This window comes from Camarhynchus parvulus, chromosome 20 (genome assembly GCF_901933205.1).
Source record: "Camarhynchus parvulus chromosome 20, STF_HiC, whole genome shotgun sequence".
NCBI lineage: Eukaryota > Metazoa > Chordata > Aves > Passeriformes > Thraupidae > Camarhynchus > Camarhynchus parvulus.
Genome location: NC_044590.1, coordinates 8,474,619 through 8,495,789, shown reverse-complemented (window position 1 = coordinate 8,495,789; position 21,171 = coordinate 8,474,619). Strand labels below are relative to the sequence as shown.

General features: G+C 51.7%; 1 protein-coding gene across 1 annotated transcript; it reads right to left on the bottom strand.

Annotated features, from left to right (window-relative positions):
• Positions 1-6,494: 6,494 nt before the first annotated feature.
• On the bottom strand, positions 6,495-20,254 carry GDAP1L1 (ganglioside induced differentiation associated protein 1 like 1). The gene is made up of 6 exons (XM_030963195.1): positions 19,939-20,254; positions 17,446-17,638; positions 12,978-13,151; positions 10,927-11,024; positions 10,691-10,805; positions 6,495-7,884 (listed from the first exon to the last, which is right to left on the bottom strand). Exons 1-6 carry the CDS (start codon positions 20,116-20,118, stop codon positions 7,541-7,543), a joined length of 1,104 nt encoding a protein of 367 aa, XP_030819055.1. The 5' UTR covers positions 20,119-20,254; the 3' UTR covers positions 6,495-7,540.
• Positions 20,255-21,171: the final 917 nt, after the last annotated feature.

Below are 21,171 nucleotides of genomic sequence, written 5' to 3'. Positions count from 1 at the left end.
TGGGACTCTTTCAAATGTTGATGTCACTGCAGGTGATATCAGGCAAACAGGAAAGTTGAGGTCTTTCATAAGAGCCATGTGAGCAGTTCAGACTTTAAACATGCCTGAACCCAGGGTTTGATTCTTCCTCCAAGTTTGTTAAAGCAAACGTCATCCATGAATGCTTCACTGGTGCTAAATGATATTCCTGGTTTCCCAGTTTATTTGTGTATGCTGAAACTTGGGTTGTGGGTGGCTGTAAAAAAAAAAAATCCTGTTTTCTGTTTTGGTGTGTGGCAATTGGTGACAAAGTGAGAAACACCCAGTTATGCCCTGGAGTGCACTTTAATGGAAGAAACTGCTGTGATATGTTAAATATTTTGGGAAATCAGTCTTTAGTTGTGAACACAAGTCAATGGTCACTTCATGAAATAGTAACTGATTTTTCCACTGCAGTTTAATGTTCCTCAAACCAGGACACTTAAAGTAGCTCTGTGCAGCTCTCTGCAATCGGCCTTCTCCAGCTCTTTGATCACCTTGTGTTATCTCCTTTTGCTCAGAAACCTGCTTCCTGGGATTATTTCTTTTCATAGTTTCATCTCTCCTCCTGGAGCACAGATTAGTAATAAATGCTCTCCACCTCTGCTGGATGTGTGCTCTCTCAGTATTTTGCCTTCCTTTCTTTGAGGTATTTTGCAAAGCTTAAGATGAAAGTAATTACTAGACACAAAAAGGCTGTTGTGACTCTAACCGATGTTTAACTGTTGTTAAACTGCTCTGTCACTGTGCTGGTGGAAACCTGGAGAAAAGCACATGGTTTATTCATTTAAGCAGAACTGCACCTGATGTGCTCAAGCTCAGGGAAGGAAAAAGGTGATGTGATGAGCAGAGCTCGATGCATTAGGAGAGTTACCTTTGTCCTTCTCTTGGGGACTGAGTGCTCACTTCACTGGAGGGTACTTTCATCCAGGTGCTTAGCAGGAAATCATTAATTTGGATATGGGAAGAGTCCCTGAGTGCTTAAATCAATGAGAGCATAAAATTTAAAAGCTGAAAAAGCAGACATGGAAATGGCTATCAAGATTGAGTGCAGCCCATGAAATCTAAGGCAATTATATAATTGTATTATTTAGTCTGAAAGGTTATTTATTTTTAAACTACCCCCCGTCCATCACAAAACAAAAGACAATGCCATGTGCTTATAACAAGCCAAATTACTCCTCTGTAAAGCTTTGGGACTAAAAGATGGCACAGAAAATTAACAGTAGGGGAAGAGCTCTACCAGCCTTTCAGGAGGGTTGGATATCACGGGAAAGCAGCAGTTGGAAAAATGCCCTTTCCCTGTTGTGCTCTTCCTGACAATGTGTGCAGTGGCAGGAGATCTGTGGCAGAGCTGAGGATCTCCCTGGAGGTGAAGGCTGAAGAAAGGAAAATGTTCAACAAGAATAAATGCAAACAATTACTTTTTTCCTCACCTCTCCAAAGCCTTTTCCCGTGTCCAGTCCGGGTTAATTTTGCAGCTCTGGGCTGTGCATTCCCTCAGTCCTGGTTGATTTCAGAGCAGGAACTGGGCACATCCTCAGTGTAAATGTCAGCTTCTGAAATGCCTCCCCTGGATCCTGCCTTGCCTGCAGAGCCTTCCCATCTCATGGGTTCTGTGCTGGGAGGTCACTCATGGTGTGACCATGTCTGTGTCAGCCTGAACACCATCACTCACCACCGAGGAGAATTCAGCTGAACAGGCTGAGCTCAGAACAGCCAACTATGGGGGGAAAGCCATGAAAAAGGGGGGAAATAAGGATGGTGCCCAGCCCACAGAGACTGTTAAGCTTATCCAAATGTGTGAATAGTTGTTCCCACACCTAGCAGGATTGTGCTGTTGGGAATGGCACCAGGCCTGCCTGCTGCAGGTTTTGCAGGTGATGGCAGCAAGCACAAATCTGGTGTGGGCTTGGTACGGTGTCACTCCAGACCACAGCTCTGGTGCCTCAGCTTTGTCATAGCCTGACCTTTTCCGTTTTTAGAAGAATGGGAGTAATAGAGGTTTGAGGTTTTTATGAATATATGTATTTTTTGTCTTGATTGTCATAGTTTGGAAGTTAGGAGAAAAAAAATGGGTTTTGGTTTATTTTGTTTACTGGGGATTTTTCTTTGTTGTTTCCAGAGATTTTGTTTGGGTTTTTTTTCTTGTGACCAAGGGAAGAAAGACCTATTGCTGTTGTGCAGTGCTTGGATCCAAGGGCACAGAATGGAGAGAAATTGCTTCTAAGCAAAAATAGAAGAGTGTTCAGGAGGCTGGTGGTGGAGTGACATGACCTTGTGATGTAAAGAGCGTGTGCAAAACTGCACTTAACTATGCAGGATACTTGGTTCTGTGTCAAGAACTGCCTGCACCATTACACAGCACCCTCAAACCTGGTTACACTGTTCTCATTGCAAAGTAGCTTTATTTGGATAACTCGCCTGGAGCTAAAAAGGATTTAGGTCGCAGGAGAGATGAGACGCTGGTAGGAAAGGGCTGAGAAGGGAGGCAATGCAAGTAGGGGGATGGATAGTGTTATTTTTAAAGGAATGTTTTAGAAATCATTGATCTGTGCTGTTAAGAGGTTTTTAGCAAGATTCCATCTCCTTCCTTTTCAGCAGTTCTTCCTCAGACAGGGGGAAGGGGAGGTGATGCAGAACCTGAGAGCCCAGGGACTCCTGACAACAGGATTGGTCACACATGGCCTGCTGTCTGTGACAGGAGAGTGACACCAGGCAGCCCAGGGGACAGCAAAGGGGTAGGACAGCAGAGAGGGGTAAAGGAAAAAAGGACCTGAAAGTAGATCATTGTGCAGAGGAAACAAAAAGGAAGAAAAAATCCTGTGAGCTCCTGAGAAGTGGGCGGAGGCTGACATTTTGCTTATTGAAGCTCTTCAGCACCAAAGTGACATGGAAATGGAAATGATCTCCTCTCTGCAGGTACAGCCTGGCCAGCAGCACACAGGTACTGCTGCAGTGATGGACACCTGTGTTCTGACAGAGCAATTCTTCATCCTCATTATTTATGGCAGAGCTGCCATTCCTTCTTCCACTGAGAGCTGTTCAGTGCACGCTGTTTTCTCTCTCTTTAATCCTCCAGAGGAAAGTCAGTTAAAAGGAGAATGAAAGACAACGACAGTGAAATGTCCTTTGGGCACATTTGGGGATCAGCACCAGGGGAAAACCAGGAAATGTATTTGTCATGAATGTGCTTTATCAGAAAATCCAAGTTCCTGTGTGGTTTTATTACTGCTTGTAACTTTAGCTTCAGTAGAAATGGCTGGGTCTGAAACATCTGCAGTTTGGCCGCTGAGGCCATGCTTTGGGAAATCTTTCAGACACACAAAATCTGTTCCTGTTCACTGCATACAGAGATGTTTTCACTCTCCTTCACACCTGTGGGGCTGAACTTTTCCCTGGGCACTGCTGCAGAACTGGGGACCTTATTCTGTCCCACCATGACAGAAGGAGCCTTTCTACACAGACTTGTGTAGCAAGAGCATCTTTGCTGTGAATAGAAATTGCCCTTTTATCCTCAGCTATGCCCCAAGTAATTGCAAATTTGGGGTTACAATAGTTAGCTCTTAGGTTGTACATTATTTCCTGTTTCTTTGGGTTTTTAGTTCTTAATGTCATATTATCATATTTTATATTATCCTAGCCATCTCAAAACACTATATTCATGTTATCCCACATTATTTCAATCCCATATAGCTTTCAGCAGCCTGAGGGATTTAGTTGCTGTCACTGCCTGCATTGTGGATCCAGTCTGGGTGGTTTCGGCTTTGATCCTAATGATGGCAGTGAACGCCACCAAACACAGCCTGATGTTAAATATTTTCACAAGCTTTAATGTTTTGGTAGTATGTGGGGAAATCCTCCATTTACTTTCACAGCAGAAAGGAAGCAAGGGGCAGCTCTTCTTCCCTCTAGTCTGGATTCTGAAATTGCAGTTGGGTGGTAAGGATGGTTTTTTTCACTGGAAAACAGAGGAGCACTTGGCAAATAATTTCTGACAGGGCCACCAAATGGTCACCAGACATTCTTAGGCAGCTCTTGATTCATTTGGCAAGTTGTGAGAGGCTCTGTGGTGTGTTGTCTGTCCTCTGGCCAGCTTGGTGTTGAAATCCTTTGTTCTGCATGGAGAGGTCTTCTCCATCCCTTGCCAAGCAAAGGAGAGCACTGCCAGCCAGCAGTAAGGATGACATGTACTTTTTCAATTTTCATAATCGAGTCTTTTGAGCAAATCCTGTAGGAGTAAAAAGATTTCAGAAGCTGTAGCTCTGCAAATGTGACCACTGGGAGCCTGTTAAACAAGAGGCTTGGGAGGCAGGAGGGAGAGACTGTGTCATGAAGCTGCGTCTCAGGGATGCTTGGACTTGACAGAAAGCCCCTGATTTTCATCCCTCTGATAATGAGAAGTTCCACACCTCGGCACAGACACAGATGTTAAAGCACTGAGGAGCCTCAAAGCACATTTGTCTCTAAAACACAGGGATTTCAAAGGATAAAAATTTGCTTGGGTAAATAAATACATCTAGAATGAGGGAGAACCCTGGCTGGGGTTGGGTCAGGCACACAGGAGTGTTGGGTGCAGGATGCAGCCATTCCCTCTTGTCTAAAATATAAAATAGCACCTCTGAGGTGCCTCACCTTCCAGCCTTTCCCCTTGGGCACTGCTGTTACCCCACACCTTGCTGAGAGCAAAGCATAGAGTCCTGGAGTGAGAAACCAGTTTTGCCATCATTTTCATGTTTCTGTGTACAGAACATGCCCTGGGCAGCAAACAGGCCAGTGCCTGGCTCATGCACAGGTCATGCAGTGGGCACCCCTTGCAGTGGAACTGGAGCAGAAAGGTCTGATCAGGCTGAGATCAGTCAGAGCAAGAGCAAATTTTTATGATGACAGCCTGTAATCACCCCAGGGCTGCCTATGGACACGGGCTAAGGGGATTGATCAGGGCTCTGACATTCATTCAGGGATCTCACACATCAATCCAGCCTCTGCCTGCCACAGTAATTGTCTTTTATCACTCTCACCAATTGCTTTTCCCTGGAGCAAAGTCCTGGTACTTTTTCATTACCAGGACAGGAAAACAAGGCTTAGTGACAGGGAGTGGCGCCATTTTTTTTTAATATTTTATTTTTATTTGGTCCAGAACAAAGGCTTATTATTGACTATTTCTAGCTGAGAACCTGTACAAAACCCACCACTACATCATCAGTGGCTTCCCAGCAGCCCACAGTGCAACTCTGGTGACAGCTCCTGCCCATGCCTTGTTCCAGCTGCTGGATCTGCCTGGCTTCCTCCTAACAGCTGCATTTTAACAGTGTGCTCCAAACAAAACCCGCACCTATTTTCTTCAGTGTTTAGAGATCCGATTTGCTCCATGACTTTACATTTCTGTGGTTTAAAGTACAAAAATAAATAAAATGAAGGAGCAAAGTAACCAGCAGCAGTCTTGCAAAGCAGCTTCCTTCTACCTCATTCTTGGGCTGAAACCCCAGGAATGGAGGAAGTTTTTGTTCCCCTGGGTTTCCTGGCCTTATAACCCATTAATATTCCTTTCTGCACCTGGTGTGTGCATTTCATCATCTTTTGGAGATCACCAGGGAATGTGCATGAAGGTCCACAAAGGGAAAAGGGTGAAATCCTGGAAAGGGTTTTATGTTAGTGTACCTTTATAAATATTTCGGGGTGGGGGGTTTATCACCAGCTAATTGACCAAAGAGAGGATGACCCCTAGTTCATCTTACACCTTTCAGATTCAGCAAAAGGGAGGAGTTCAGGGCACCCTCCTGCCTCCCTCTTCAGAAGAAGGAAAACAACTATTTCTTCTGAAGTCACCGACTCCACAAAGCAAATACTGAAGGTATTTGGGAGAATGTGTATCTGCAAGGTTTCAGTCAGCAGCCTCAGCTGCAGGAGCCAGGTGGATTTAGGTTCTCACACACCAATTTTAAGTGCTTACCCAACCCCACGGTGGTAACAGGGATAACACAGCCTCTGCAGCTACACAGCCTGTTGTATTCCAGAAGCCTGTGAGACCAGCCTTATGACAAGCACCATATAAAGGTGTGTTTTGCACTCTCTATGTGCTCATCCCCTGTAATTCCTGCTAATTATTCCCAATTCTGTGACTGCCAGGTTGTACCAAAAAGTCCTGGGAAAGCTTGCTGCTTTCAAATACATAAAGATAACCTTTGAATCAGAGGCAAATGCAATTCCTGTTATTTCAGCCACACTTGGCATTTGTTCCCAAGACCTGAGATACAGCATGGCTCCCAGGGATCACTGGAGTGCCTGGAAAGCCAGCAGGCTGAGTGCTGACAGAAATTAGTGCTTGGAAGAGGAATACATATAATTTCCATGCAAGTTTTATACCAGTGCAGTACATGAGGCAAAGCACAAACCACCTGCACATCCCAGTGCCCTGGGGCATGCCTTGCACTGGGACCAGTAAGATGTGGAACACATTTAGAGATGCGAAGCCATTACTCCTCCCATATGGTTTATTGAGGATCTCAGTTTCCAAAGCATGAGTAGCAGTGAGGCCTGTTATTCTTTCCAGCATGCAAAAGGCACAAGAAAGTCATCAATGTGATTCTGTGCAAAGTGTCCCTAAGAAAACACACAGCGAGGAAATGACAGAAAAGAGCCCCTGATGGAAGAAAGCCAAAGCGCCTTCAGGAAAGTGCTGAAAAGTTCTGAAAATGGTTGTACTTTTTCAGAGTCCAAATATGCTCAGTTGGTGAAAGATGCTTTGCAAATCCGTGAAAGAAAACTCAAGAGACAGAGCCAAAAGGCTTAAAACAATAATCTCCTTCATGTGCCAGAATTCAGGATGAAAGTCAAAATCATTTATCTCAAGAAAAAAGTGCGGCAGTTACAGACAGACATTAAATTCCCTTAAAAAAAAGCCCACCAGAACCAGACGTAGAAAGTGGATACATTCTAAGAGCAGCTCAATAAAAAATATTCCTTTTAATGAAAATAATTTTTAAAATGGAATACTTGAAGAACAGAAATCCACCTTGACTGTGACCAGCTACTGCACCCTGCTCCGAGCATGACAACACAACGCCTTCTAGAAGAAGAAAGTCCCCACTACCTGCATGTGTGAAATGTGGCCGGTGAACAATTTGGAAACACAAACGTACAGGACCAAGTATCCAAGTCCCAGTAGTCAACTTGGCTGTTGGGAAGCCTCCTGGGATTCTGTCTGTCCCCCTGGAGCTGGTGGTGCTGGAGGCAGTGCCGCTTCCCAGTGGGCAGGGCTGGCCCCGTGAGCCCTCGAGCCTCTGGCTGGAGTTGAATATCTAAACCTAAAAAAGGCATTTACAAGTTGACGCTTTTTTGTTGTTGTTGTTGTTGTTGTCTTATTTCCTTGCAGTATAGGTTTCTACTTCTAGACTATGGAATGTTACATTAAACAATATAATTATTCATTACCTTGCTTCAAATTTCATTACAGTTACTGAGGCTTCATCATAATTTCACACAGCACAGAGACACCAAACTAAACACCAAGCAGTCAGCACTAGATGTATTTTTTCTTTAAGTACCAATAAGCAAAATATCCCATTCCCCCCAGAGATCCCATCAGGAAGGAGGCTCCAAGGAAGGAGGGAGGTTTCCGCTTGACCAGCCTGAAGGCATTGGGTACCACTGCAGAGAGGAGCGTGGTGTGGATGTCTCCCAAAACTTTCCTGAAGGCGAAGCGTTTCTGTATCCTGTCAAAGAAGGACTGTAGGTTGGGTCTGCTGCCATCCTCCCAGTATTTCTTAGAGAGTCCCAGAAACTTGAGGCGGTGCAGGGTGGCTCCTAACAGGACATCGGCCAAAGTAAAGACGCATCCACAGAGCCAAAGTTCACACTTCTGCCCTGGAGAGAGAAGACACAGAGCAGAGGTAAGAATCCCTTGGGGGGGCACCTAAAATCTTGCTCAAAAGATCCACATAGGCAGGAGCATTTGTAGATCTGGGGTGGTTTTCCCCAGCTCTTTGATGGGCCAGGAGCTCAGAGCCCATCTACTGTGATGGAGAGTACGGGGGTGCCAAGAGCTGGGAATAGGAGATGATGATTTATAGCTGGTGTGAAGAGACAAATTACTGGCTGCAAAGCGGCTCTGCTGCCTCTCCCCCCAGTCAAGAGCAGCAGGAGATGGCATCCTCGTGTACCAGGAGGTGCCTGGAAAAGAGCCCTCTGCCCCCCTTGAAGGAAGATGCTGTGCAGTGACCCCTTCTGCAGCGTCAGTGCTCAGGAGATCAGCAGTGTCTGCCCTTGGCAGCACCAGGAGCTGTTTCAGGAGTGTCACGTCAACTTGGCCTATTTTAGGGATGTGAGAAATCCTCAGGAATCAAAACCATTTGCTGGATGGCCTGGCTGCTCTCCCATGTGTGCTGCTGGGGAGGTTCTGCCTTTGTTCTCTCTCCTGTACCAGGGACCCTGCTCCAGGACACCAAAACTGGCAGCACCTCTGTGCCAAGAGCCAGGATTTTGGGGAGACAGAGCTCAGGGTGAGTGCAGGACATGAAGAAAGATACTGAAGGGTTTGAGAACCCCTGATAATGGGTGATCCCAGAAATAACCCCACTAGAGAGACATCCAAAAATAAACCAAGCTGCTGTTAGGCTGGAAAAAGCAGTTTCAGGCCAGGATATTGTTAAGCACTCCCTCAGTGCCCTTTCAATACTGAGGAGCTGGGCTGGGATGGAGCTGAGGGAGATGAAAGAAGATGCAGGTAAAGAACATCAGAAGGGACACAAAAATCCACCCTCAGTCAGCTTTGCTCCAGATTCCTAATTCTGGGGCTCTTCACTGTGCTGTGGCCATTGTGTCAGGAAAGGGAAGAGAGGCTCCAGTAGAGCCCCCCAGGACAGGCACTGCTGCTGCTGCAGGGCTGCCTGCAGGACCAGGCTGGGGCAATTATGGGTAATTAGCAACCCTCATTTGTAGCTGCTTGGCAGCCTGCCAGATCCTGCTGGAGGCACTGCCCAAGTGGACAGATTGCCTGTGCCTAATTAATCAATAAATATTTTCAGTGACTAATGACTTGTGCGGGTGCTGCAGCCAGAGCTTCTCGGGTGTGGAGGGGACCTTGTGGGTGCTGCTGCTCAGCGGTGAGGCGAGCAGGGCTGAGGCAGCTGCCTCACTCCAGGAGCTGCTGCAGGTGAGCAGAAAGCACATGTGAGGGTGGTGACTTCGGGAGAGAGCTGTGATCCAGCCCTGTCCCTCTGTCCCTCCTGGCTCTGGGCTTGCACCTCTGCTGAGGTCTGGAGCCCCGTGCACCCCTGCCCAGCACCCAGTGGGGTGGAAGCACAGGCACCTCTTCCCTTTGCATGCCCAGCAGCCCCAGCTGGGCTCAGCCTGTCCCAGCTGAACGGAGTGCCTGTGGCTGGGGTCTCCTGGTGCTGCTGCAGCACCTCCCACCCTGCTCCTGCTGCAGCCTGGGCTGTGTGGGAGCAGAGCTGCTGCACTGCAGCTCCTGGGAGCTTGCCAAAGTGGTGATCCTGCCCACTGCTGACATCCTGACCATGGGCACAGGGTGGGAGTTTGGGGCTCTGGAGCAGAGGGCAGGAGCAGCACCCAAGGACTGAAGGCACTGGAGCACCTGGGTGCTGGCAACAGCAGCAGCAGCAGCGATCCCTCTGCTCCAGGCACCTGGGATGTCCTCCCAGGGCACCTCATTAGGCTGAATTCTGCTGTCCCAGCCCTCACAGTGGTTAATGAGGGTGTTTGAGGAAATTAGGGCAAGGCAGGATGCCACAATGAGCACATCAGGGCTCTGGTAAATGCCCAGCCCGATGCCCTGCAGGGCCTGACCTTGGCACCTCCGAGGGCTCTCCAGGGTGGCCCTGAGAGTGACGCAGGGCTCGCCAGGGCAGGGCCAGCTGTGGGACCATCCCCTCATTAGCTGTGCCTGGGCTCTGCTCTGCATCTGGCACCTGGTGCTGGCAGCCCTCCCGGGGCCAGGGCTCTGAGCCCGGCCAGCAGTGAGGCAGAGAGCAGGAAGGCTGGCACCACCCGAGGGTGATGGCAGGACAAGGGCTGCCCAGCTGTGCCCAGGCACCCCTGACTGCCAGGGCTGCTCTGGGCAGGCTCCCAGCGCCGTTGTTGGCTGTCAGGGATGGCTGGTGTCCCTGTCTCCCACCTGCTGGCATGTGACGCAGGCTCTGTAAAGGCTCTGCCCTCAAGGGCCCCTCAGATTCCTGGGTTTCCCTGCCCGTGCTCCTCTGGGATGTGCCACAGCCTGGTGATGTGAGGGCTTGGCTGTGGCACACGTCCCCATCTCTGCACTTTCAGCAGCCAGTGCTCCTCGTGGTGCTGGGGCCAGCCTGCTGCTTCCTAAGCCAGACAGAGCATCAGTCACTGTCAGTCCCTTGCTGGGGTAGAGGGCACCTGCCATCACCCTGAGATGACTTTGGGGCTCCCAAAGAGCACCCTTGAGGACTGGGGTCCTGCTATTCCCTGTGGCAAGGAGTGCAGGGCTGGTTTGCCCGAGGTCAGTAAGACCATGGCTGCAACAACATCAGTGTACCCAAAACCAGGAGAGCCCAGAGGCAGCCCCAGACCCAGCAGTGGTTGCTCCATGAGCGTTGTTCATCAGGTGAAAAGCTTCTGGCTGTTTCTGGTGTTGCACCTCAGCCTCCCGTGGGAAAACACCCCATAAGCACAGCCCAGTGCCTACCTTGGTACTCCAATTTCCTTTTCTCCAGCTCAGCCTCAATCTGGTCGAGCACCATCCCGAGCTCTCCAAGGATCTTCTTCAAGTAGTTCACATTATCGTGCTCCAGGATCTTGGCCTGGGTGGAGAGCAGGGTTAGGATGGGGAATAAGTGGATGCAGGGACACAAAGCATCAGGTGTTCATGGCAGGTCTGTGTTCCCCCAGCACCAGGGATGTGTGTGGCTTTCACCCACTCACCATGAGCTTCTTCTGCTTGGAGAGGTAAGGCTCAGAGAGCTGTGGCTCCTCTTCATGGTCCAGCTTCATCAGATCCGTGGTGGCATTAGCTAAATGTCCTGGGGGGAGACAGAGAGGCTGGGATGACCAGTGTGTGATAGCGAATCACCTCATCCTGCAGCCAAAATATGGCTGTAGCACCAAGGGAAAGCATCCCAGAGAGCTAAAATGGGCCAAATTCATGGCTTGCTGCTGCTGTGCTCCCACATCTGAGGGTGTGTGGCTCCCTGCACACAAGGATCTCAAGGAGCAGGGCTGGCTCCAAGGTATGGCCAATCTCCTTCCCTGTGGTGAGTCCCAGCCTGGGAGTTTCAGCTCTTCATTTCCCCTGCTGGATTCATGGTAGAGCTGCTGGAAGCTCTGTCTGTTGCTTGCTGGTTAAGGACAGCCCTGGGTTTGCCCACAGCCTGGCTCCTGCAGCTCCATCCCCAGCAGGCTGAGCCTCTGGGATGTCCAAGCTGGCTGCCCACACTCGGGTGTACATTCAGAGCAGTGGGGCAGGGAGGGAGTGCTCCCTCCTGGGTGAAGCTGTCCCTCAATTCCATGGTGTGGAGCCCATCATGAGCATGGAGAGATGCCCACCCCTGTGCCTCTCTGGGCACAGGGAGGATGGGAAGGGCTTTGTGCAAGGGAGCTAAAGGAGGGAAAGGGGCAGAGTGAAAGGAAGAAAGGAATCCTAGAGGCAGAGTATCCTAAGGGATAGCATAAATTACTCAAAGTTGGGCTAATGTCTTCCAGCCAGGGACCATCTGTCTTTCCCTCCTTGTTCCCTCCAACAAGGGAGGCCTTGGCTCTGCCAGTGTGCTGATGCAGGAGGTGCCAGGGCCAGCTGGGGTGGGAGCCAGCAGCAGGCTGTGCACTGCTATAAAATGCTGAAATTCCCATTTCTGCCGTGAGCTTGTGCTTGCTAAGGCTGCCAACCTGCTCTCCTGGGGCTGCAACGCAGATGGAAACCTGGATATCATCCTGATTTCATTCCCCTTGAGAGAGCCTGGAACCTGGGTTCACCCTCTCCTTGGGACACCACAGCATTGATTTCCCTCAGCACCCACTGCAACAGGGCAGCTGAGCCATTGCCTGAGGGCAGAAGATGAGCTGGGGAGGAACCATCAGCCCATGGACCTGCTCATACCCCTGCTGTGGCTTGGGAAAAATGCCACAGTGACAGGGTTTGGACAAGGAGATGTGTTCAGAGACCTCAGCAGGGTGCTGGGGAGGTGATGTGAGGCAGATAGGGGCTGAAGCCATCACAGCCACACCCTTTGGGGGAGGGAGGGGCTCTGGCCCAAGGTCTGGGGGTGGAGGTGACACTTGGTGACATGGGGAAAGCTGTCTGTGACGGGTGTCAGCAGAGGCAGGGCAGACCACAAGCTGCACCTCAGGAACTGCCTATTTCTCTCTGTGCACAAGTGCATCCCACCCCAGCAGGGCCATCTGGGACCCAGGCAACCAAAGGGATGGGGGTGGGAACAGTGTTTTCTATGGGCTCAGCTTGGGGCTGGAGCCTGAAGGGAGAGATCTGGGACTTGCCAACACCCTCCTGACAAGGTCGCTTTTCTGGCCAGGAATTCTCTCCAGGAGCAATCCCTGCCATTGAGTTATATTAAGCATCGTCAATGTTTCATGAGCACTTGAAGGTCAGGTACACAGACTTATGCCGATTCATCCCCTGCCTGCAACTCAATCTGGCTGCTCCCTCCTGCCTTTGCCCTTAGAGTTATTGGAGGGAGAGGGGCAAATTCCTGTGGCCCAGAAAGAGCTGAGGAGAAGCCTGGGCACCCGGACACCCCCTGAGTTAGGAAGTCTCTCTAGGATGCCTGCAATTCCCAGATCAGGGAATTGCACTTGTGCAGGTGCTGCAGGCAGAGCTTTTTGAGCATGGTGGGGACCTTGTGGGTGCTTCTTTGTGCTTTGCCACTTCCCAGCTGTCCTTTGGCAGGAAGGGGAGACGAGCAGGAGCACGGTGGGCTGTGGAGGAGCTGGGCAGCCTCCTGGGAAGGTGACTGACTTACTGCGGATCTCAGTGGTGGCGTACTTTGGGATCATGGAGTCGGTGGTGAGCTCGGGGTGCAGGATGCAGCCGTGGGTGTAGGCGTCCATGGGCAGCGAGTCCAGCAGCTCCCGGTACTGCAGCACCCGCGAGTGCAGCGGGCTGCCCGGCTCGGGGATCAGCTGCGGCACGTTCTCTGCACGGCCCAGGAAAGGGTGTTAGCAGTGAGACACAGTGGAAATTCTCCAGAGCAGAAATCAGTTTTGATTTAGGTGAAATGCACATCTATCCCTGCACAAATCACAAACAGGACGGGACTGCTGGGAACGTGCCTTGAACTGTTTTATTTTCCAGCATCAGTCTCATTACATGGTTATGGCAATGGGAAAATGCCAGCAGCTCACATCCCAGCAGCAGACCGAGAACTTAATGTTACAACTTACTTTATAAGTTTTTTGACCAATCACACAAAGCAAAAGCATATTGGCAGTAGTTCCATCCAACCACTGTAAGCACACATACCTTGGGTTGAAACAATGCCTGCTTATTTTGAATACAACAATATTCAGGTAATATTTCATCCAGGCAGAAGCCTTAAAACACAATGCACAGAGCTCCATTATTAAGCTTAAAACTTCCTAATATCTTGCTAGATAAATTTTTCTGTAGCTTAGGGAATTATTCTAGACAAGCAAGCAATTAATACGCAGACCATTGTTCTAGTTGTCCTTGCTTTTCTACTTTTTACATAATTTTCCTGCTGACCTATCTCATGGCTACTGCTTAGCTCTAATCACAGTTCTGCTGTCTCTGAGGCCTGCCTTTTGCAGCTTTCCCAAAACTTTCTGATTTACAGATTCCCACACATCTTTGAGTTAAGTCTGTAGCTTGAAAACACAGCTGTTTAGTGTGATTGCCTGTTCTCCTAAAAAGCCTATGCTTGGAGAAACTGCTTCAGCCAAAGGACAGAGATAAGGGGGGCAGACAGAGAGACTGTTAGAGAGGGGACAGCCTGACCCAGGAATTCTTTCTGATGAAGAAGAATTAGAGGCAAATGTCACATGAAAACAGTAGAATGAATATGTGTGAACCTATTGTGAAGTGGCATGCATATGTATTTGAGAGAGAGAGATAAAAAAGGATCTAGAGTTCCCAGAGGTACACATATATTTTGAAGGGAGCAGTCCCCACATGTGTCCAGCTCTGTAACAAACATAGCTCTGTAATAAACATACCAGCTTTACAACTTTCACAAAAGTTGTGGAGTTTGTTTTGCTTTCACAAATCAGCGGCACCTGGGAGGGCTCAAGCGCTCCTCAGCGGCTCTTCAGCCAGCTCTGAACAGCAGGGAGCAATCCTGCTGAGACAGCAGGGCTGCCTGGGGCAGAGCTTTCACTCAAATCTGTCAGCTCTGCCCTCGCCCTCCCTGCTGCCCATCCCAGCCAGGAGTGCAGCCAGCCCGTGCCCCGAGATGGGCAAACCCACAGGATCACAGGGCAGTGTACAGATTTATCACCCAGCCACACAGCCCTGGCGTTCCCTGGGGTCAGTGCAGCCAGCCCTGATGTCCACACTCTAATTTCTTGTCTCTTAGAATGGGAGGAAAATCTTCCTGGTCTGCAGAAAAGAGCTAAAAGATGAGGATTTAAGTTTAGGATCTCCTGAGTTACATATTCTTTACTCCAGTGGCAGTGAGGTACCTCATTCTGCTGGGCTTCCTTGAAAATCCCCAAAATGGCAATCAGAGTAGATGACCAAAGAAGCCCAGTGCATCTTCCCTCCATGCTCAGCCAGTGTCTCAGCTGCAGGAACATTCCTTGCCCTGGCTGGCTCTGCTCCTCCCTGCCTTGTTGGGTTTATTCACTTTCTATGGATGGTGGTGTGCATCGTGCCTTTTATTACACTGTCAGCCCAAAATACATGGCAGGTGACACCAGAAGAAGCAAAACATTGCTCTTGTCTCCCCCAAGATTTTCAACTCTGCCATTTTTTTAAGGGATCATAAATGTTTATAGTGTCTACAGGCAGTGAGTAAATCCACCACCAGGACTCTGACTCTTGCCCACATCCTGTCAGCAGCACTGGGCTCTCCACGTGCCGGTGTCCCCACTTGAGTTGGGTCATGTTGGCAGGGTTTTAGCAGATGTGAGCAGGGCAGCCCCTTGTTTCAGGGCCTGAAGGGACAGCTGTGCTCTGCCCAGCCCTGCTGCTGGTGGCAGGAGCTGGCCTTGCCTTTATCCTGCCTGCTGGTGCCCATGGCTGGATGAGAACCAGGCAAATTTTGGTACCTCCTGTACTGGAAATCTCATGGCTCGGACCCCGACTGTCCCTGCTGGAAGGCTCCACAGAGTTGTTCCCACTGATAGGCATCAGTGTTACTGTCCCCTGAGCAAAGGGAGGTTTTGGTGGCTCCTCCCTGCCATGGGCTGCTCCCTGTCTGCACTGCCTGGGCTCCAGCTCTCCAAGTCGGGATTTTCCACCCGAGAAAAGTGACCAGATGAGCGAAACAACAACTGACCTATAGCTTGTGTGCTCCTTCCACAGGGCTCCTGGCCAGCACCCAAAGGGCTGGGGCTGAGGCTGGGAACAGCACATGCAGAGGGACAGCTCCATCCCGCAGGAAGATGGAGCAACCACAATGAAATAGCAGCGTGCTGGCCACCAGCCCATATCCTTCAGCACGTTCCAGGGAGGTTTTTCATTGGGATGGCCTGACTTGCCTTTACATGCCACAGCAGCCTGCACATAGAGGCTGCTGATGCACTCTGTGGCTGTGCAAGGGGGTGCAGACCTTGGAGGACACTCCTGCCTGGAAGAAATATTGCCCTGATCAGTTTCTGGGTTTCTGGGCACTGCTGGGCAGTGTCCTAGTGAGAAGCGTCCTCAAATGTGGCTTATTGGCACTATTCACTGCTATTTTGGGAGGAAAGAAAACATTTCTCCACACACTACCCTTTACTGATAGCTGGACCCCAGTGTGTATAAGCAGCTGATAAAGGCCATGCCCTTAGCCCAGGGGAAAACACAGCTCAGTAAAAAGACCTTGTAAAGGCCTTTTCAAACTGTACACATTTCTGCAAGGTGGCTGATTCCCCCTCAGATCAGCACTGCCACATCCTGGTAATGCTTTGGGCAGCTGCACTGCTGGGTGATGGGATGGAGCAGAGCATGGAGCAGGGACTGATGCTCTGGGCCCTCTTTCCTGGAGCTTCCCCTCTCCATTTCCCAGCAAAAAGGTAAGAAACTACACCTGGCTGGAAGATCTCAACGACAGGAGTTTCCCAGTGCTCAGACAGCTCTGTGTGCCCCTCCTGCTGGGGACAGCCTGTTGTCACATATGTCAGACCACCTGCCCTTCGCAGAGACCAGCTGAAGTGGTGCAGGGACTCACACCCCTGATGTCCCCTGGTGCTGGGGCTGCTGCCAGGCAGGAAAGCAGCTGCCATTCCCTAGGACATGCTGCTGGTGTGGGATTCTCCCGATGGAGCCATCCCTGCTGCCCCGCTGGGAGGGAGCTCTGTGCCTCCACGGAGCAGCAGCGCAGTGGAGGGGCCAGGAGAGGACAGCAGCTGAGCTGGCAGGGAGCCCTGGCTCCGGGAGCTATTTTGAGATGTTTTTGATGTCTCTGTTGCAAGGGGATGGATGCTGGGCTGAACATCGTGATGGCAAAGCCCGAGATCCCTGCTCAGCTTTGAAGCCTGCCCGGTGGGTGTCCCAGCCCAGCAGCCCCCAGGACTGGGGGAATGAGGGTGAAGGGGTGTGAGATGCCAGGGAGAGGCTGCTCACAGCAGCTGCTGAGCAAAGCTGGCTTGGAGCTCTGTCTCAGCATCCCGGTGTGCCAGGCTCAGCAGGCCTGCAGCCCTGCTCCAGGGGAATATGAGCTTCCCTCTCCTGGCTGTCCCTTCCTCTGGGTTTGTGTCACATCATCCTCCCATGGTCCTCAGCACTGCTGGCTGGTTTTGACTTTAAAGAGGCTGTTTCCTCTGAGGCACAGCAGCAGCAGGGACAGCAGGGCCCCTGGCCCAGGAATCCTGGAGGAAGCAGGGCGAGGAGCAGCAGCACACAGCTTACACCCACCTTCTCTCAGCAGAGGCCCTTTTGGCCCCTTTATACAATTACCCAGGGCCAAAGCACAGATGTGCCAAAAGTCAGAAGTGCTCCCATGGGCTGTGCCCCAGCGGGGACTCTGGTGAAATGCCACCATGCACCATGGGGACTGAGAGAAATTGTCTGGTTTGGAAGCGTGATTTCCAGGTCATAAAAAGGGGAACTTAGCTACCACACCCCTCAGAGCCCTCCAGCAGGGCATTTCTGTTGGAAATTCTTCAATTTCATGGGAAAACATAGAAGTCTGGGGCGGGCTGGTGGCTTGTTGATTTTCTGGGGTGAAGACGAAACGTTAAAGGAAAAAAGTGGGTTCATTGAGCAAACAGAATGTGGACTAGACACAAATTTCCTCTGAAGCAGAGCCCAGCCCAGCCTTGCCTTACCTCCGGTGAAGTTCTTCTCCATGTAGTCGATGATCTGGTTGTAGTCGCTGATGATGTTGTCCCTGTGGATGATGACGGGCACCTCCTCGCCCAGGTTGAGCCGCATGAACCAGGGCTCCTTGTGCTCCATCAGGGGCATGCTGACGTCCCTCTCCTCGCAGGGCAGCCCCTTCTCTGCGATCACCAGCCTCACCTGGGGCAGGAAGCCAGGGAGAAAGAGCTCAGCCCCATGCACCGAGCTGGTCTCCAGTCCCCCCTACCCCATTGCACCCTCAAACCTTTCCCTTAAACTTAATCCTGACATGCCAGGATCACGGGCATGCCCTGCAAGAAACCAAGCAGCTGTTGCCATGGGGCAGCTGCAAAATCCAGGCAGCCAGGAAAGAATTTGTTTCCTGGCAAAGAGGGGATAGCCAAACCCATCCTGTCTTCTCAGAATCATGGACCATCCTCCCTGGTCCTGGTGGCCTGTGTGACAGGCAGAGAAGAGCCAATCCCTCAGTGGGTGGAGGGAGGCAGGAGCTCTCCAGCTGGGAAGTGATGCTGCTGTGGATCCCAGCATGGCCCAGCACATACCTGAAGAAAAAAAGGAGGAGGAAGAGGAGGAAGCAGGGCTGCAGCAATGTTATGCCTTACACGTGCACCCAGTGAGTGCTGCTCACAGTGCTGCTGGCTGAAGGAGACCTGGATGCTGACTCAGGTATGTCCCACTCTGAGGAGAGGACTCTGCCTTTACCAGTGAAGGCTCTGCTCTGTGGGAAGTTCCAGGCAGCCCCTGTGACCCTGCACAGCATTCCTCCTCCTCTTCCTCCATGCTGGCATTATCTTGAGGGCATCACCCAGCACCTTCACACCTCTTGTGTCCAACCTGCTGCCTCCCCCTTCCGCTTCCCCTGCCCTCCTCCAGCCCTGGGCCTGCCCAGCACAGCAGGGATGGCACCCACACATCTCAGCGGTGGGAAAGGTGAGTCCAGCCTTGCAGAGGGCAGGGGGAGGCAGGAGTGGGACTGGATGTGGGACACCATCACCATCCTCACCTCAGGGCTGATCCTGCTGCTCTGCTCTGTGCATGAGATGGTGCTGAATATGCACTCAGGGATGGCATTTTAGGCTTCTGGGTTATAAAACCTGACTATTATGAACTAAGTATGTCAAACATGAAAAAAAAAAAGCCCATGGGGGATGTGAGAAAGCCATGATTTCCAGAACCACTGAATGAGGCAAAAGTACTTGTTTTCATCCAACTAGCAGCAGCTAAAAATACAATTTAACATATATAAGCCTTTCTATGAGTACTTCAGAGTTCCTGGGGAATTAGTCATTAATTATTCACAGGACTGGCAAGTTAATTTTTTCTTATAAAGTCAAACAAGAGAAAGCCTGGGCTCCTCAACTGCAACTCACTCCTGGCCTTTTCCTCACAGCTGATAAATAAACCTCAGCCAGCACCACCCAGGGTATCCAGTACCGCCCGGGGTATCCAGTACCACCCGGGGTATCCATCCCCAGGCTCCCTGGACTGCTTTCAGGAGCTGAAGGCCTGGCAGGAGGCAGCCAGGGGTCCCTGCCAGCACCCCAAAGGGGATCCCGGGCTGGGGTGACAAAACATTCCGGGGAATTGCGCGGGGAGCGGGCACGAGCATCCCCGGCAGTGCGGATCCCGATCGCGGCGGCCCCGACCATGTGCAGCCACCCTGCTGCATTGGGCATCCTCCCTCCTTTGTGTCTGCTGGCAGGAACGGGCACCTCTGCCCGGCCTTCCCGCCGGGCTGTGCAGCTCGAGGAGGCCCTGGCACCGGGAACTTGGTGTTCCGACACCCACCCCTCCGAACAGCCCATTCTCCATATGGTGTTCATGGCTCGGGAATGACGGGGGGTTTTGGGGCCGGGGGAGAAGGCTGGGTTTGCTACACAGTTGCCGTGCTGCGAAATGAGCATTTACTATTGTCTGGAAAACGGGATTTCTTGCTGGGGCAATCCGGGAATAGAATTTCCAGGGCGCTGCTGCAGTGTGAGGAGTGAATGAATCATCGCTGCGTGCCGGGGTCCGGGATCCTCTCCCGGGTACCAGCCTGGCTCGGGCTGCCTTTCCTCCCGCAGCAGCATCAGCAGCAGCATCAGGGTGGTCCCGGCCCGGCTCTGCCTTTGTCTGCGCTCCCGGCCACGCCAGTGTGGGGCTGGCAGCGAGCACAAAAGCCGAGGCGGCTCCCGGTGCAAGCCGTGATACCAAAGCAAAGATTTGGCTGAGTCCCCCCCATCCTCATCCCCATCCCCTCCCCAGGCAGATGCTGTAAAAGGTACAAAGATCTGCCTGGCCGCACGTCGCTGCCCCGGCCAGCCGCGGGGCTGAGCCCCTCGCTCTCCCCCGAGTGCATCCATCCGTCCATCCATCCGTCCATCCATCCATCCATCCATCCTCCCAAGCAAAGCGATGCTCTGGCACCTGGAGGTGATTCTCGCCCGAGCGCCCGGCCGAGCGATGGTTCTCTTTACCTTTTGTGAGCTGAAAGACTGGGTCCAGTGGTACAAAACCAATCTGTCCTGGGATTTGAGAGCGGGGTCCGTCGGGTCGTGATTTTCCTCCCCTTCCGTGGATTTCCCCGCGCTGTTCTCCAGCGCCGAGATGGGCCACCAGCTGCAGTTGGTGGGAGTAACATTATTGGGAGTCGCCATGACAGCAGCGAGCGAGCGGGAGAGGGACGGGGAGAGCGGCGCCAGCCCAGCATCACATGGGCTCCAGGCAGCCCATCCCCGGGGCAGCCCCGGCTCCCGGGCAGCGCGGGCGGTGGGCGCGGGGTCACGGCACGGAGCGCTCCCGGGGCCGCCGCTCCCGGCGCTGGGCTCGCCGCCCGTCCCCGCTCGTGGCGGGGCTCCCACGGAAACGTGCAGGCATCGCTGCAAGAGAGGAGTCAGCAGCGGAGGCTCCTGCCTGCCAGCTCGGCAATCCGGGGCAGCTCCAACGCCTGCGGCTGCCTAAGAACATTTTTCAGCAGAGATTAAGATATTTTTTTTTTTAGTGCTTTAGATATGGCGGATGTGTAATAAATAGCCACAGTGATGGACACTGGCTTTAAAATGCCTAGAACGTGTCATTGCAGCCTTCATGGAAAGAAGCAGCAATGGCTCTTTAAAGGTATTCAATTATTTTTGGAGAGCACAAATTAATTTCTGCCTATTGGGTGTTATGCAGCCCATAGAGGGGCAGAGCCCAGGAGCCTTTGGGGTGTGCCAGAGCCCAAACTGGATGAAGTAGGCACAGCTGGGGGTAACTTCCAGAATTAGCAAAGTGTGTCACAATTCCTAACTGGCCAGGAGACTCAGAGGGCACTGGGGCTTCTGGAGCTGCTGCTGCTCTCCAAGCCCTGCGAGCATCACACAGGGGTTTGCAGGCACAGGTGTGTAGGCAGCTGGATACAGTGACCTGGACATCTGGACTTGTGCATTGGACACTTGGCTTTGTCATGCCCCATCTCCAGCAATCAGGGAGCCTGGAGATAATTTCCCACCCTTGTAGCTATTGCCAGTGCCAGGGGATAAAGCCAGTCCAGTCAGGGGTGTTGTAGGGGCAGGTTCTGGTGAGGATGGGGGAGAGGCCCTGCAGGCACAGGGAGCCAGCCTGTGTCTCAGGGCTGTGTGAGGGCTCTCACTGTGAACCACTGGGACTGGTGAGGATAGAGACAGGATGGTTTGGAAGAGCTGGTTTGAGTGGGGAAACTGAGGCACGCT

What these genes read in the sequence shown, in the direction of transcription:
- GDAP1L1 (XM_030963195.1), bottom strand. Translation starts at nt 20,118, where the DNA reads ATGGCGACTCCCAATAATGTTACTCCCACCAACTGCAGCTGGTGGCCC. An exon ending in AGTCTTTCAGCTCACAAAAG is followed by an intron (nt 17,639 to 19,938) that starts GTAAAGAGAACC and finishes TTCCTGCCCCAG; the next exon opens with GTGAGGCTGGTGATCGCAGA. An exon ending in CGCCACCACTGAGATCCGCA is followed by an intron (nt 11,025 to 12,977) that starts GTAAGTCAGTCA and finishes GTCTCCCCCCAG; the next exon opens with GACATTTAGCTAATGCCACC.